At 38.9% G+C, this 14,068-nt stretch overlaps 1 protein-coding gene and 1 long non-coding RNA gene across 3 annotated transcripts in view; one reads left to right on the top strand and one right to left on the bottom strand.

The window, feature by feature from the left end:
• The window catches only part of LOC145906753 (puratrophin-1-like), a 32,968-nt gene extending 20,726 nt beyond the window's left edge, over positions 1 to 12,242 (top strand). Inside the window, exons 11-23 of one of the 2 annotated variants that reach the window (XR_014402859.1) lie at positions 1,230 to 1,364; positions 1,599 to 1,733; positions 1,982 to 2,439; positions 2,710 to 2,785; positions 2,905 to 3,078; positions 3,273 to 3,432; positions 3,797 to 3,978; positions 4,481 to 4,615; positions 5,129 to 5,315; positions 5,610 to 6,002; positions 6,300 to 6,382; positions 6,900 to 6,972; positions 11,992 to 12,242. Coding sequence is in view for 1 of the 2 variants with exons in the window: in XM_082994207.1 (XP_082850333.1) it covers positions 1,230 to 1,364; positions 1,599 to 1,733; positions 1,982 to 2,439; positions 2,710 to 2,785; positions 2,905 to 3,078; positions 3,273 to 3,432; positions 3,797 to 3,978; positions 4,481 to 4,615; positions 5,129 to 5,315; positions 5,610 to 6,002; positions 6,300 to 6,382; positions 11,992 to 11,997 (2,124 nt within the window). In the remaining variant the exon portion in view is untranslated. The remainder of the gene's footprint in view (positions 1 to 1,229; positions 1,365 to 1,598; positions 1,734 to 1,981; positions 2,440 to 2,709; positions 2,786 to 2,904; positions 3,079 to 3,272; positions 3,433 to 3,796; positions 3,979 to 4,480; positions 4,616 to 5,128; positions 5,316 to 5,609; positions 6,003 to 6,299; positions 6,383 to 6,899; positions 6,973 to 11,991) is intronic. The other variant, XM_082994207.1, reaches the window with a different exon arrangement.
• Positions 7,048 to 11,755, bottom strand: LOC145906755 (uncharacterized). The gene is made up of 3 exons (XR_014402860.1): positions 10,908 to 11,755; positions 10,346 to 10,439; positions 7,048 to 8,549 (listed from the first exon to the last, which is right to left on the bottom strand). It is a non-coding gene; the product is annotated as an uncharacterized LOC145906755 (long non-coding RNA).
• Positions 12,243 to 14,068: the final 1,826 nt, after the last annotated feature.

The following is a 14,068-nucleotide window of genomic DNA, read 5'->3' as shown; positions in this document are numbered from 1 at the left end:
AGCGACTTCATCCTGCTGTCTAGATAAAAAAAAGCGTCGTATTTGGAATCGGAACTCCTGAGGGACATCTAGCGGGAATAAATATGCGTTTGTTAAAAATAGAAAAATCCAAAAAGCACATCGAAATAGTTCGTTATTGGGTGCGAAATTATCCGTTAATTATTTTTAAATGATGGGAAATTTGACTCGTATATTAGCAACTTTCCTATTCATATTTTGGGGTTTTCAAAAAGAATCCCTTTTTTTCGGCGACGAAAAAGTTACCTCAACCTTTTGTATCTTGACCTTTGTCAGAAGTAATTTGCATCAGTAAAACCCAAAATGCATCATGTTGTAAACTTGTCTTACTCGTATTCTCGTGTAATCGGACGAACGGAACATGTTTATTGGCATTCATTACAAGCTCTACAACTGTTTGTCTTTCCCCTCGTACACCCCTGTTATTTCTACGACCGTGTGCAAGGTAGGAGTTAAATGGCAATAAACGGGCGCAACTTCCCACGGAAACACGAAGGTGAAACGAATGACGATAGTCTGGCGCGTCAAACCGCCTGAGGGTGAAGTGTAAGTTCATATGCGAACAAAACTTACGTCCCTAATAATATTATCGGTTCGAACTGACGCATTGCTGGTTTCAATGTGTAGCGTATATACCACAGCCCGTCGTCATCGGTGTTATTTTTGCCGAGATTGGGTGTTTTGTGCGCAAACGTCTTTTCTCAAGCTGTTTTTGCGCAAAAACTCATAGATTTTATCGCGGTCCGAAGTTCACGTGGCACATTTGATATTTTCGGCTGTTTGCCATCGAGTTTGTGGTGTTGGGAAAGTTGTTTTTGAGCTCTACATACCTACAGGGTCGCGCGTAGTGTTTATCGTTATAAACTTATTTAGCAATCGTCTTTGACTTTTCATCGAACAATATATGTTACCATGGTTACTACGAATTCTCGAGTTTGAAAAAAAAAGCGAATCATAATTTGATCTGTGATATGAAAACATCCTAAAATTTAAAAGCGCTACAAAAACATATTATAGATGCGTTTGATTGAAGCGAAAAAGGAAATATTGAAATACGGCGGATGAGCATAAAAATGTCACGGTCAAGTCTGCGCAAAATTTTTTTTTACAAAAACCCAGAATCCTGTTAAAATTATACTGATTCTAATGCGGCAACGAATGAAACTATTGTCAATATTTGCTTCATTGAAAACAATTACGTATGTCTTCAGGCTTATTCGTGGGCCTTAGATGGAATGAAATTCGTCGCCATGCTCAACATGGAATCATGCCTGACACCAGAAACTTGTGACCAACTTCTTTCACAATTCGATGATTACATGAAAGAACATCCTGTCATCCCACGGGTAAGTTACCGTGATCCAATATTCTCTGTGTAAATTACACACTCGTCCCAATGACCACCAAATTTTCCCGTTGATAAACGAAAGCGCGTCGCTTAGTTTTACTAATTGCGTAGTTTTTTAATACTTCTTCCAAACGCTATAATAACGTGGTGCTGGTGGTTTTGGTTCCAACATACAGAAACAAAACCACATTTCGAATACTTTTTAAACTTATTGCGTCACGTGATCTTGCAGTGCCGTTTCGACGAAATGCGCGAACTCGCGCTTCGCTATGGCAACCAGAAGTGTTTGCGGCAGTGCGAATTCGCCCAACGGAAGTGCGTCGAGACGGATGAGCTCTTCACCAAGAGGAGGGAATTGATTGCGAAGGTGGGATTTTTGCCGCTGGAAGTCGCTATTACCACGTGTATTCAAGTCGTTGGTCCGAGCGCTTGATCCTTAAAACTAAATAAAAACAACAAAATTTGAATTTGTTGTGAATATGAGAGTGTGGGTTCGAATCCCGGTGTGGTAAAAGTGAAAAATTGCCTTCATCGCAATGCATATATTCTGAATGTCTTTTTACATGATTAAAACGATTTTTTCATTCCGACTTATTGCATTCATTCGAACCACAGGCAAAAACACAGATCAAGATGAGCGCCTTGAAAAAACGCTCGAGCAATTCCTTCCGGATGAAAAACCGCGAGAAGTTGGATAAGAACAGTCGCCACACCCCCACCAAACACACAGAATCCGACCCAGTGAACGGAAACCTTCACCGAAACAGCATCCAGTCAAACTCCAGCAGTACCTCCGCCGACTACTCCTCCACCTGGTCCACAAACTCCTCCTCCTCCGTTTTCATCGAATCGCCGCCGAGTGACGTCACCGAATGTGTGACGTCAGAATCCAACGACGCGGTGGGGGAACTCCCGCCGTCGAGATTAAAGCCCGCGCCGAGAAAGGTGCTCAAGAAATCGGCGAGTCTCCCCGGACAACAGATGCAGAAGATGATGACGTTGAATCACTCGCAATCTGGCATCACCATCGGATCGCCTGTGCAAGTTAAGGAAAATATACCCGAAGGAAGGACGTAAGTCACTGCTTTTTTTTTATTTGTTGAAATTCGGATTTTTCTTGTTTAAACTGATTGTAAATATTGGGAATTGCTCTTCTGGCACTTAAATTTCGAAAGTGTTTATTGAAACCGACGTTTTATGCACCATCCGGTGAGACTTCCTCAGAAGAGCAATTCCCAATAATTACTATGCCTGACAGCAAAAATAGCTGATTGTAATTGTTGTTGACAATGAAATTAGCTTGTGTTCAGCACAAAAATATTCACACTTGCATAAACTTGCAGGAAAATCTCACTTCACATCGAAGAGTTGATTTCAACCGAACGCGAGTACGTTCGTTCACTCAATTACGTCATAGAGGTAAGCGCTTTTTTAACGCATCGGGTTCGGGATTCGATCAGGTTTGCCGTACTTGCTACATTGGTGGTCGTGTACCCCCTCTATCGCCACCACGTGACAAGTAAACTTAATATTCACAGCATTACTTCCCGGAGATGTGTCGTCTTGACATTCCGCAAGCTTTGCGATGCAAACGCAACGTCATATTCGGAAACATCGAAAAAATAGCCGAATTTCACTCGCGCTGCTTCCTTCGCGATCTCGAATGCTGCCATAACGACGCGCTTCTAGTGGCGAAGACCTTCCAGAAACACGTGAGTTCAGTTGTGGTCAGGTTTGCGAAAGACAACATGTTTTTACAGAATCGCCAAACAATCTTATGGGCAACAAAGACTTTGTGTCTGATTTTTTCAAGTTATACAAGAAAAACCCATAAGTCAAAAGACTCATTATAAAATATATAAAGGTGTAGAACATAAAGCAATAAAACACGTGTATTTCTTCACAGAAAGAGAGTTTTGGTTTGTACGCCCTGTACAGCAAGAACAAACCACAGTCCGATCAACTCCTCCAAGAGCACGGCAACGAATTCTTCCGCGCAAAACAAATGGAGTTGGGGGACAAAATGGACCTCGCTTCGTATTTGCTTAAACCTGTACAGAGAATGGGTGAGTTATATTGCTTTTTGTAAACAGTGCGTCACAATTACTGACGTAACAATGGTGTGACGTAAGTATTTGAGAAACGACGGCCTTTGCAAATATTTTTTTTAAACGATACAGCGATGCAAATCGAGAGGACGATACGATATTATTACGTTGCAATGTTGCGTTAATTATCGAGTTTTGTGAAAAAGGTTTTCCTATTCAATATCGATAATTTGTCGCGTAAACATATTTACCAATAAAAAATCGTATAATTGTCCCGGACTTAAATTTAAGGAAACTGTCATGACCTCAACTAAGCATAGATACCCTGACTGTGATGCCAGAAAGAACATTGTTAACAAACAATTCATTATTATTCTTTTAGGCAAATACGCTCTCTTGCTCCACGCGATGGCGAAAAAACTCACAGGAGCTGAAGAGAGGAATCTGAAGGAGGCGGAAGAGTTGGTCAAGTTCCAACTTCGTCATGGCAACGACCTTCTGACAATGGATTCGATTCGCGATTGTGACGTAAACCTAAAGGAACAAGGGAATCTGTTGCGACAGGTAAACAGAGTAAATCAACGAAGTTCTTCGTCTGCCGCATCCTGAAACTTGTTTTTGTTGCTAGTATTTTGCCCAATTGTCCTCTGTCGTGGGAATCCAGTGTCTAAATAATATGTGCGGTTGTAACTAAATATTTATCGGTCACCGAATCAACCCAAACACACAAATTAGCAAAACATAATTACGTGAAACGAACGTATATGGCAAAAAAAACTACTGATTTTTATCCTATAGCCCATCATAGGGCTGGAGAATTTGTGTTAAAGCAACGAAAGACTTAAATTCAAATATTACGTGCAATTATTGGTCGGTTACCGAATCAACGCACTACACTCCTTATCGATACACATCCACGTTTATAGTAGAATCACGCATATATGGCTAAAAAAAAACTATTTTATCTTCAAATAACACATAAGGTTTGGTGTATTTAGGTTAAAGCAATGACGGGCATCATCTTTCAATCTAGAAAACATATTTTTATCCCAATTCTCTCTTGCAGGAGCAGTTCGTGATCATGACTGGTAGAAGGAAGATAATCCGCCGTGTCTTTCTCTTCGAAGAGTTAATCCTCTTCAGCAAACCTATCCACGTGCATGGCGGTCATGACACTTACCAGTATAAGTGCAGTTACAAGGTGCATTGTTTGTGAACAATGAAGTGGCGAATTAAGAAGTACTTTGTAATCATCATGATTTAAATGAACTTCGCAATCCATTAAACAGCAATGTTTTTAGTAGAAACTACATTTTTTTTAATATTACAATAATTGCAAGCAAATAGGCATAATTTTGTGTATTTTTTAAAACAATGTTTTAATTACTACTAGTTCGGTATTTGTATTTATAGTAAATTGTATGTTTATAATGTGATTAGTAAATAAAAACTGGATCAAAAAACCAAAGGCCCCTGGCAGGCTGTCGATCGCACACCGTATCAATAATAATGTATTAAAATCCTAACACAGCGATCTTTGAATAAGTTTTGGTTAATGGAGAAACTGATGATGCCGTTTTAGGCGAAATATATTTTTCTCTGAATAAATCGATCTGAGCTGTCTGAAGATCGCTGTGTTGGGATTTTAATACATAATTGTATGTTTATATATCCGACAACGAAACAAACATAACATCATTTTCCATTTCCTCAGACTGCGGAAATTGGTATGACGGAGAACATCGGAGATTCAGGTTTCAAATTCGAGATCTGGTTTCGCCGCCGGAGGTCGCAATTGACCGGCGACAACTTCGTCCTACAGAGCACAACGCGCGCCACCAAGCGGGCTTGGGTGGAGGAAATTCGCGGGTTGCTATGGAAACAGGCGCTGCGCAACAGAGGTGGGAAGCTTTGATTTCTATGGCAAATTATGCTTTTAGTTTTAGGAAAACGATTGTTGAAATGGAACTTTTGCGCATTAAAATCTATCGTTATATGTTGGATTGTAATTATCCACGAATTCATCCTATAAACGATGATGACATTAGTTAACAATATACTTATGAGCAACAACAAAATGTCGCAACACCTGAAATAAAGAAAAAAGTTTAAATGTCGTAATTGACCCTCCATACGTCAGTAGAATATAGACAAGCTATCGTGGAATTCAAGCTTAACAGTTTCTCTTGCAACAGACAACAGGAAAACTGAGATGATGAGCATGGGAATTGGCAGCAAACCTCATCTGGATCTCGCCGATTCAAGCGAAAACACGATTATGAACAGATCCGTCACCACTACGCCACCCAGCGACAAAGTGTTCTCAGACAGACTTTTAAAATCGCGGACTCGCGCGTCGATCGCGGTTTCGGCGTTCGATAATGTTGGGAATAGCAAGCGTCCTCATTCTATTATCTCCACTTCTTCTTCCGCATCCTCTGTCGGATCAGGAGGAAATCAGCTTGTGTCCTCTCTTACTCTCGCATCCTGGCCCATCCGGGATCGAACGAGATCCCCGCATCTTCACAGCTCCTCTCCACCGATGGCTTACTGTGATTTTCATGCCATTGCTGAAGACGAGGAAAGCGGTAAGAAGATATTTGACTGCAGAATTTAGTTGTTCTATAGTTTATAACTTAAGTCTTGTGGGGATTGGCAACATCGGTCGAGCGCCCGACCCGTATACCAAGTAGAGAGCCTGATCGAGATTCTTGACCAGGTTGTCCTGGGTTCGAATCCCAGTGTGGTCAAAAAAAAGAATTGGATCACTTACAAAAAAATTTAACTTTTAGTGAGATTCGAAAATTGTGTATTTCGGGTTAAAATATGTATAGGTTAAAAAATATTGAGTCAATGTATCCTCGTTTAACATTGAAATTTTGCAGAAACTTTAAGCGAGGGCAGATCTACTGAAGAAAACACGACAGAAGACGACAAAACCGACACAGCCAAACAATACGTCACAACGGTAAGTGTCATAATTAGTGTCACGTAACAATGCTTATTCAGACGTCATAAATAACAAACACACAATCATTGACACAGACTTACAAATTTGAACATGAGCCATACCGTTGTAAGCAGTTCACTGACTAATGTAGAAGTCAGATGAATGTCAAATGACTTTACAATTATACTAACCGAATAACGTGAATACATTAACGATGGATTTAACGGCGTAATTACTTAGAAAAATGGTTATTAAATCCCAACAACTAATAGTTTCACAATAACTAAAACCATTTTTAATAGTTAAAACCACAACTGTGGAAAATAACAACAAAGCCTTAATTATATTTATTTTGTTTAACAACAAAAAGTGTAGTGTATTTTGGTGGTAACTGGTGTATTGGTTAACTGTTTAGTGCAGTTGTGTTTTAATTTTGCTTGGTGTGTAGTGTAATACTGTGTCATTTGTACAACCTTATTTTGCTACACAACCAACGCAGGCATGTATTCTAACTTGTATCGTACATTGCATGCAGCACACTGATACCGACTTGTGACACGCATCTGGTTATGGGACTAATTATGATGTCACAAATCATCCTAACCTTAGTAAGTTGTTAGAATGCATTGGTTTGTTTGGAGATGAAAAAAATATCATTTCTGTTGTAATTATTGGAAACATAGGTGCAAAATACTTACCTTGAATCAGAAGGATAAATTTAGAATGCTGAACAGACGTTTCAAACACACATATTGTTAAGGACCTATATGGGTATTAGATAGGAGAAATCCTGTGTTCAAGGCCCTCGGCTGTAATGCATCTAGCGACTGTTCCGCTTGTTTCCCAATGACCGTTGATGGGTCTTGTGACTTACATAGGGACCTGGAATTCTACAAAGTTGAAAAAAAAAAATTGCTCCTGGATGAGACTGTACAGAGCAAGGACTTTTTGGGCCTCCTGGAAGATCATATGACCAACAGGGGGGTATACCCAGCCCTTGGGGGAGGGCATAGACACTTTTTCAGCAACTAAATTTGATGCCATCGCATAGAGAAGAGTTGGAACTTACAAAAAAATGCAAATGAGTGGGTAGTTGAACGATTCATTTTTCTGCAAAATCCAGTTCCATTTTTGGTTGCTCTTTTAACCAAAATATTGAGTAACCAGGGGGGCAAATGGCCCTAGGGGGGTGGCTAAACCATTTTTTCGGAGACTAATTTTGATCAAAATTTGTAGATATGAAATGGATCTTTCATAAAATCACAAATGATTGGACACTTAAACGATTCATTTTGCCACAAACACAGCCCGATTTTTTTGCTCCATTTTCAACATAAATTTCAGCAGCACCCACCAGCAAGTTACTACCTAATTGGAATAGCTCAAAACCACACTAAAACTGCCCCAAACACCTTAAAATTCGCCATGACAACAGCACGCACATGTGCGCCCATTCAACCGTAAATTTAACTTAATTGCGTCACTGCTTTGCTTGGTGATGCATGACTTTGCATTGTGACACAGGTCTACACGGTGGGCATTTCCCAGCACCAAAACTAATTTTCATAGAAATACCAATATGCGTCCTTCAATAGGAGGCCAATGCACCAGATTCCCAATTGGCCTAAGCCGCAAAGTATATGGGACATTCACCTATCACAATGTGAAGTTTCACACCTGGTTGATCATCGATCCCAGAGTTATGGCTGTTTTACCAACACCCCCCAAAACAACAGAAAATGGCCTTATCAGCAGGGCTACAAGCAGTACAGCTAATAGGCAGAAAATGATGCCACCGACCTTAAGCGGTTCACATAAATTACACCGAAACATCATGCACCAGTCATGGCAACACCCATTTGTATGCACACATGCTCAATGACACAACAAAAGTTTCAATTAATCAATATTCGAGGCTAATTAGTCACATGCATAATGGTAAGAAATCATGGCTATCTCCAAAGCATGAAAATAACATGAAAAAAGTGCTGTTAAGTGGCCTACAAGACCTTGCAAAGTGTTTTGTATTGAAATTTAATGGCCCAAACACAATTAGGAACTACTGTACATGTCAACAAGTGCAGTACATACAGGAAATACATTGTTGGTTGCGGCAGTTTCAGCAGTGGGTTTATTGGAATCCTTTCGTATGAAGTATCACCCACCGGCATTGGACCACTTCTTTCTGTGGCAATAAATACGGTACTTAGGCCACAAAATAATTATATTTTATGTATTATAACTAAACAAGATGAAATAGCCTTTAATTCAAGATTTTGCAAAATAGGTCAACAAAAGAATGGATGCTGTGAAAGACAGCACATGCAACAAATGCCATGACGAATGAACAATACATTGCAAAAACTATGTGTTATAAATGACTCAAAATGTGTTGCAGAATGACAATAGAGGAAATGCATGCATTTTAAGCTATATTTCAAGTTGTTTGAAAGCTGAAAGTCAAGCAACAGACCCCATACTTTATGTACATTAGGGCATTGAAAAAATTCATTTTTGTCACTAGGTGGCGACTGATGACTGGAGCTGGTTTAAAATCCTCCCATGATGTTTAACTTACATAAATAAACATATTTCAGTGTAAATTTAATGTCTATTTCACCATTTAAAAAATTTGACATTTCGCCTTAAGGACCTATATGGGTATTAGATAGGAGAAATCCTGTGTTCAAGGCCCTCGGCTGTAATGCATCTAGCGACTGTTCCGCTTGTTTCCCAATGACCGTTGATGGGTCTTGTGACTTACATAGGGACCTGGAATTCTACAAAGTTGAAAAAAAAAAATTGCTCCTGGATGAGACTGTACAGAGCAAGGACTTTTTGGGCCTCCTGGAAGATCATATGACCAACAGGGGGGTATACCCAGCCCTTGGGGGAGGGCATAGACACTTTTTCAGCAACTAAATTTGATGCCATCGCATAGAGAAGAGTTGGAACTTACAAAAAAATGCAAATGAGTGGGTAGTTGAACGATTCATTTTTCTGCAAAATCCAGTTCCATTTTTGGTTGCTCTTTTAACCAAAATATTGAGTAACCAGGGGGGCAAATGGCCCTAGGGGGGTGGCTAAACCATTTTTTCGGAGACTAATTTTGATCAAAATTTGTAGATATGAAATGGATCTTTCATAAAATCACAAATGATTGGACACTTAAACGATTCATTTTGCCACAAACACAGCCCGATTTTTTTGCTCCATTTTCAACATAAATTTCAGCAGCACCCACCAGCAAGTTACTACCTAATTGGAATAGCTCAAAACCACACTAAAACTGCCCCAAACACCTTAAAATTCGCCATGACAACAGCACGCACATGTGCGCCCATTCAACCGTAAATTTAACTTAATTGCGTCACTGCTTTGCTTGGTGATGCATGACTTTGCATTGTGACACAGGTCTACACGGTGGGCATTTCCCAGCACCAAAACTAATTTTCATAGAAATACCAATATGCGTCCTTCAATAGGAGGCCAATGCACCAGATTCCCAATTGGCCTAAGCCGCAAAGTATATGGGACATTCACCTATCACAATGTGAAGTTTCACACCTGGTTGATCATCGATCCCAGAGTTATGGCTGTTTTACCAACACCCCCCAAAACAACAGAAAATGGCCTTATCAGCAGGGCTACAAGCAGTACAGCTAATAGGCAGAAAATGATGCCACCGACCTTAAGCGGTTCACATAAATTACACCGAAACATCATGCACCAGTCATGGCAACACCCATTTGTATGCACACATGCTCAATGACACAACAAAAGTTTCAATTAATCAATATTCGAGGCTAATTAGTCACATGCATAATGGTAAGAAATCATGGCTATCTCCAAAGCATGAAAATAACATGAAAAAAGTGCTGTTAAGTGGCCTACAAGACCTTGCAAAGTGTTTTGTATTGAAATTTAATGGCCCAAACACAATTAGGAACTACTGTACATGTCAACAAGTGCAGTACATACAGGAAATACATTGTTGGTTGCGGCAGTTTCAGCAGTGGGTTTATTGGAATCCTTTCGTATGAAGTATCACCCACCGGCATTGGACCACTTCTTTCTGTGGCAATAAATACGGTACTTAGGCCACAAAATAATTATATTTTATGTATTATAACTAAACAAGATGAAATAGCCTTTAATTCAAGATTTTGCAAAATAGGTCAACAAAAGAATGGATGCTGTGAAAGACAGCACATGCAACAAATGCCATGACGAATGAACAATACATTGCAAAAACTATGTGTTATAAATGACTCAAAATGTGTTGCAGAATGACAATAGAGGAAATGCATGCATTTTAAGCTATATTTCAAGTTGTTTGAAAGCTGAAAGTCAAGCAACAGACCCCATACTTTATGTACATTAGGGCATTGAAAAAATTCATTTTTGTCACTAGGTGGCGACTGATGACTGGAGCTGGTTTAAAATCCTCCCATGATGTTTAACTTACATAAATAAACATATTTCAGTGTAAATTTAATGTCTATTTCACCATTTAAAAAATTTGACATTTCGCCTTAAGGACCTATATGGGTATTAGATAGGAGAAATCCTGTGTTCAAGGCCCTCGGCTGTAATGCATCTAGCGACTGTTCCGCTTGTTTCCCAATGACCGTTGATGGGTCTTGTGACTTACATAGGGACCTGGAATTCTACAAAGTTGAAAAAAAAAAATTGCTCCTGGATGAGACTGTACAGAGCAAGGACTTTTTGGGCCTCCTGGAAGATCATATGACCAACAGGGGGGTATACCCAGCCCTTGGGGGAGGGCATAGACACTTTTTCAGCAACTAAATTTGATGCCATCGCATAGAGAAGAGTTGGAACTTACAAAAAAATGCAAATGAGTGGGTAGTTGAACGATTCATTTTTCTGCAAAATCCAGTTCCATTTTTGGTTGCTCTTTTAACCAAAATATTGAGTAACCAGGGGGGCAAATGGCCCTAGGGGGGTGGCTAAACCATTTTTTCGGAGACTAATTTTGATCAAAATTTGTAGATATGAAATGGATCTTTCATAAAATCACAAATGATTGGACACTTAAACGATTCATTTTGCCACAAACACAGCCCGATTTTTTTGCTCCATTTTCAACATAAATTTCAGCAGCACCCACCAGCAAGTTACTACCTAATTGGAATAGCTCAAAACCACACTAAAACTGCCCCAAACACCTTAAAATTCGCCATGACAACAGCACGCACATGTGCGCCCATTCAACCGTAAATTTAACTTAATTGCGTCACTGCTTTGCTTGGTGATGCATGACTTTGCATTGTGACACAGGTCTACACGGTGGGCATTTCCCAGCACCAAAACTAATTTTCATAGAAATACCAATATGCGTCCTTAATCATTTTAGTAGTGTTTGAAATGCTCATTATGTCCAGCATTCTAGGTTTAACATTCCAAAATTGTGTGACTAATATGTTTTTATGTGCAACAAAACTAATTATGCAAAGATTTATTACAAATTTTGTTACGTACTAAAAAAATTAAATTGGTGATTTTTTGTAGAGAAATTGATGTAACAAGAAAAACAATACTTGTATCTGAAAGCGTGAAATGTCATGGTGACAATTTTTTAACCAAATTTATTTGTTTTTTAGGTTTGAGAATCATCGTTCCTAGTAAACAGCTCTCTCCTTCTCTGCGCTTGCCCATCGTCTTCCCTTTGGTGCTTTGTAATTCTTTTAAGATTAGTTTTAACTGTGTTTTTTTACTTCTACAATTTTTTTCTCCTTGCACATTTTCATGCGTACTGCCAGTCGTGCACCTGAAATGCCTGCGCTTCAGTATCTATTCTATTCAGCTTAAAAATACAAAACCGGTACTTACTGTCGGGTCAGAGGTGTATTTTTTACAGAAAAGAGGCACCCAGTGTAATAGAAATAAAAATTCACAGTGTAAAACAAGAAATAGCAGCTGTCACGTAGTTTTAAATGTTTTCCTTCGTACTTCTTCATCGCTGCGCACAACATCGAACTTGGAATACTGTTTTCTGTCAACAAATTTTTCGTCCAGGAATAAGCAGGAATCGACTCTTGATCTTGGACTACCAACTTTTTGAAGCCAGTGTTTTCTAAATGTAGGACGGTAGTTTGCAAACTTACCATTTACAAAAAAACATAAGTTCATTAATTACAGCTATAGGTCATTCCGATGTAAAAATGCTATACATGGGTTTTCATGAGCCTAATATTTAAAAGATCACAGAAAATTCAAGTGGTAACTGACACAGATCTCACAGCTGGTTCCATTCCCTCCAGTAAACCTTGAACACTTTTGTGGTCTGTGTTTAAAACCCATCCATGAACTCCATGCTTATCACAAATCTTTTTTGCGTACTGCAAAATATGATCAAATATTCAGTATGTTAATAAGCCACAACTTGTGGCGGATCTAGAAAAATTATGAGAGGGATGTTCGGTTGTGGCCCACAAGTGTAATTATCAAATCAATCTGTGAAAATAAATAGCTGGAAGCACTTTTAAACGATGAATTTTCATGTACGGTATAAAGGAAATTTTTAGGATCGCACAACAATATAAAAAATTGTTTACTTTTACCAACCTTACGGAAGAACACTCCTTGCACTTTTCCTGTCACTTCAAACTTTACTTGTTTGTATGACATTTCGGTGTCGTGTAAGCTGAATATGTATAACCTAAAAGTTTCTAAAAAAACCCTAGAAAAAAATAGCATGATTGTTTGTACATCCATTTGCAAAATTTGACATCATATCATGAACCCTGCAACTATTTTGCAATCACAGCATAATTTTCAGTCAAAGGAATTCCCTTTCACGTATATACACTATTAACAAAAAAAACATTTTGAAGAATGATCAGCCTGAGTATATGGCATAACAGAAGTATGCGTAAATCAACAGATAGGTGTTAGATAATGATTGAATTGCACATGTTTGCTTGAAATATTTAAAATGTGAGCTGTGATAAAATTATTCACATTATGGTGTTAAAAGAACAAATATAAGTTTTAAATCTCATTTTAAGTACCAAAAAAATATGTGCAACCTTGTAGCTTTAAAAGAACTGTTTGTATACCCGTTTATCGGCAAATTCAGCAATCAGTGACAAAAATGACAAGTAACCCTGCAAATGTACAAACGCTAGAAACACTAAGTCGATAAATAATCCACGGAACAACATCTTCAACCCATTGTATAGCAGTAACATCACCGGGCAAGCAAAGACAGAGCCAAAACAGCATCACAAATTTCTTGGACACTATGAAATGTTTGGTTTGCACGGTAAAGGTTATTACACATACCGATAGGCAAACAGCAAAAAATGATGTCAAAATTTTTAAGCTTACTAGTTTCACAACCTGTCTTGGCAGAAAGTGGGCAATAAATTTTTGCTCGAATCTCGAAGACAAAAGCAAGCCAGCTTCCCAAGCAAACATCAGACCAAATACAAAACATGCCAAATTGAACAGAGTTGTACGTTTTGCTCTAGTTTCAGCAATTCCAGAGGCTACGACCAAGTAAGCCCCTACAACTCCAAGGTTTCTTAATAACATATGGGTATGTATTTGGTCTGACATGGTGCCACTCATGCTATACTGGACCAAAGTTCTTATGATGAGTTGAACGGCAGATATGGAGGCACAAACACGCCTTGTGTTCGGTCTGAAAGACATAAATGTTCCCATCAGTATCAA

The sequence above is a fragment of the Ascidia mentula genome, chromosome 6 (genome assembly GCF_947561715.1).
Source record: "Ascidia mentula chromosome 6, kaAscMent1.1, whole genome shotgun sequence".
Classification (NCBI taxonomy): Eukaryota; Metazoa; Chordata; class Ascidiacea; order Phlebobranchia; family Ascidiidae; genus Ascidia; species Ascidia mentula.
Note: the sequence above shows the minus strand (reverse complement) of the source record. Positions and strands in the feature narration are given on the sequence as shown.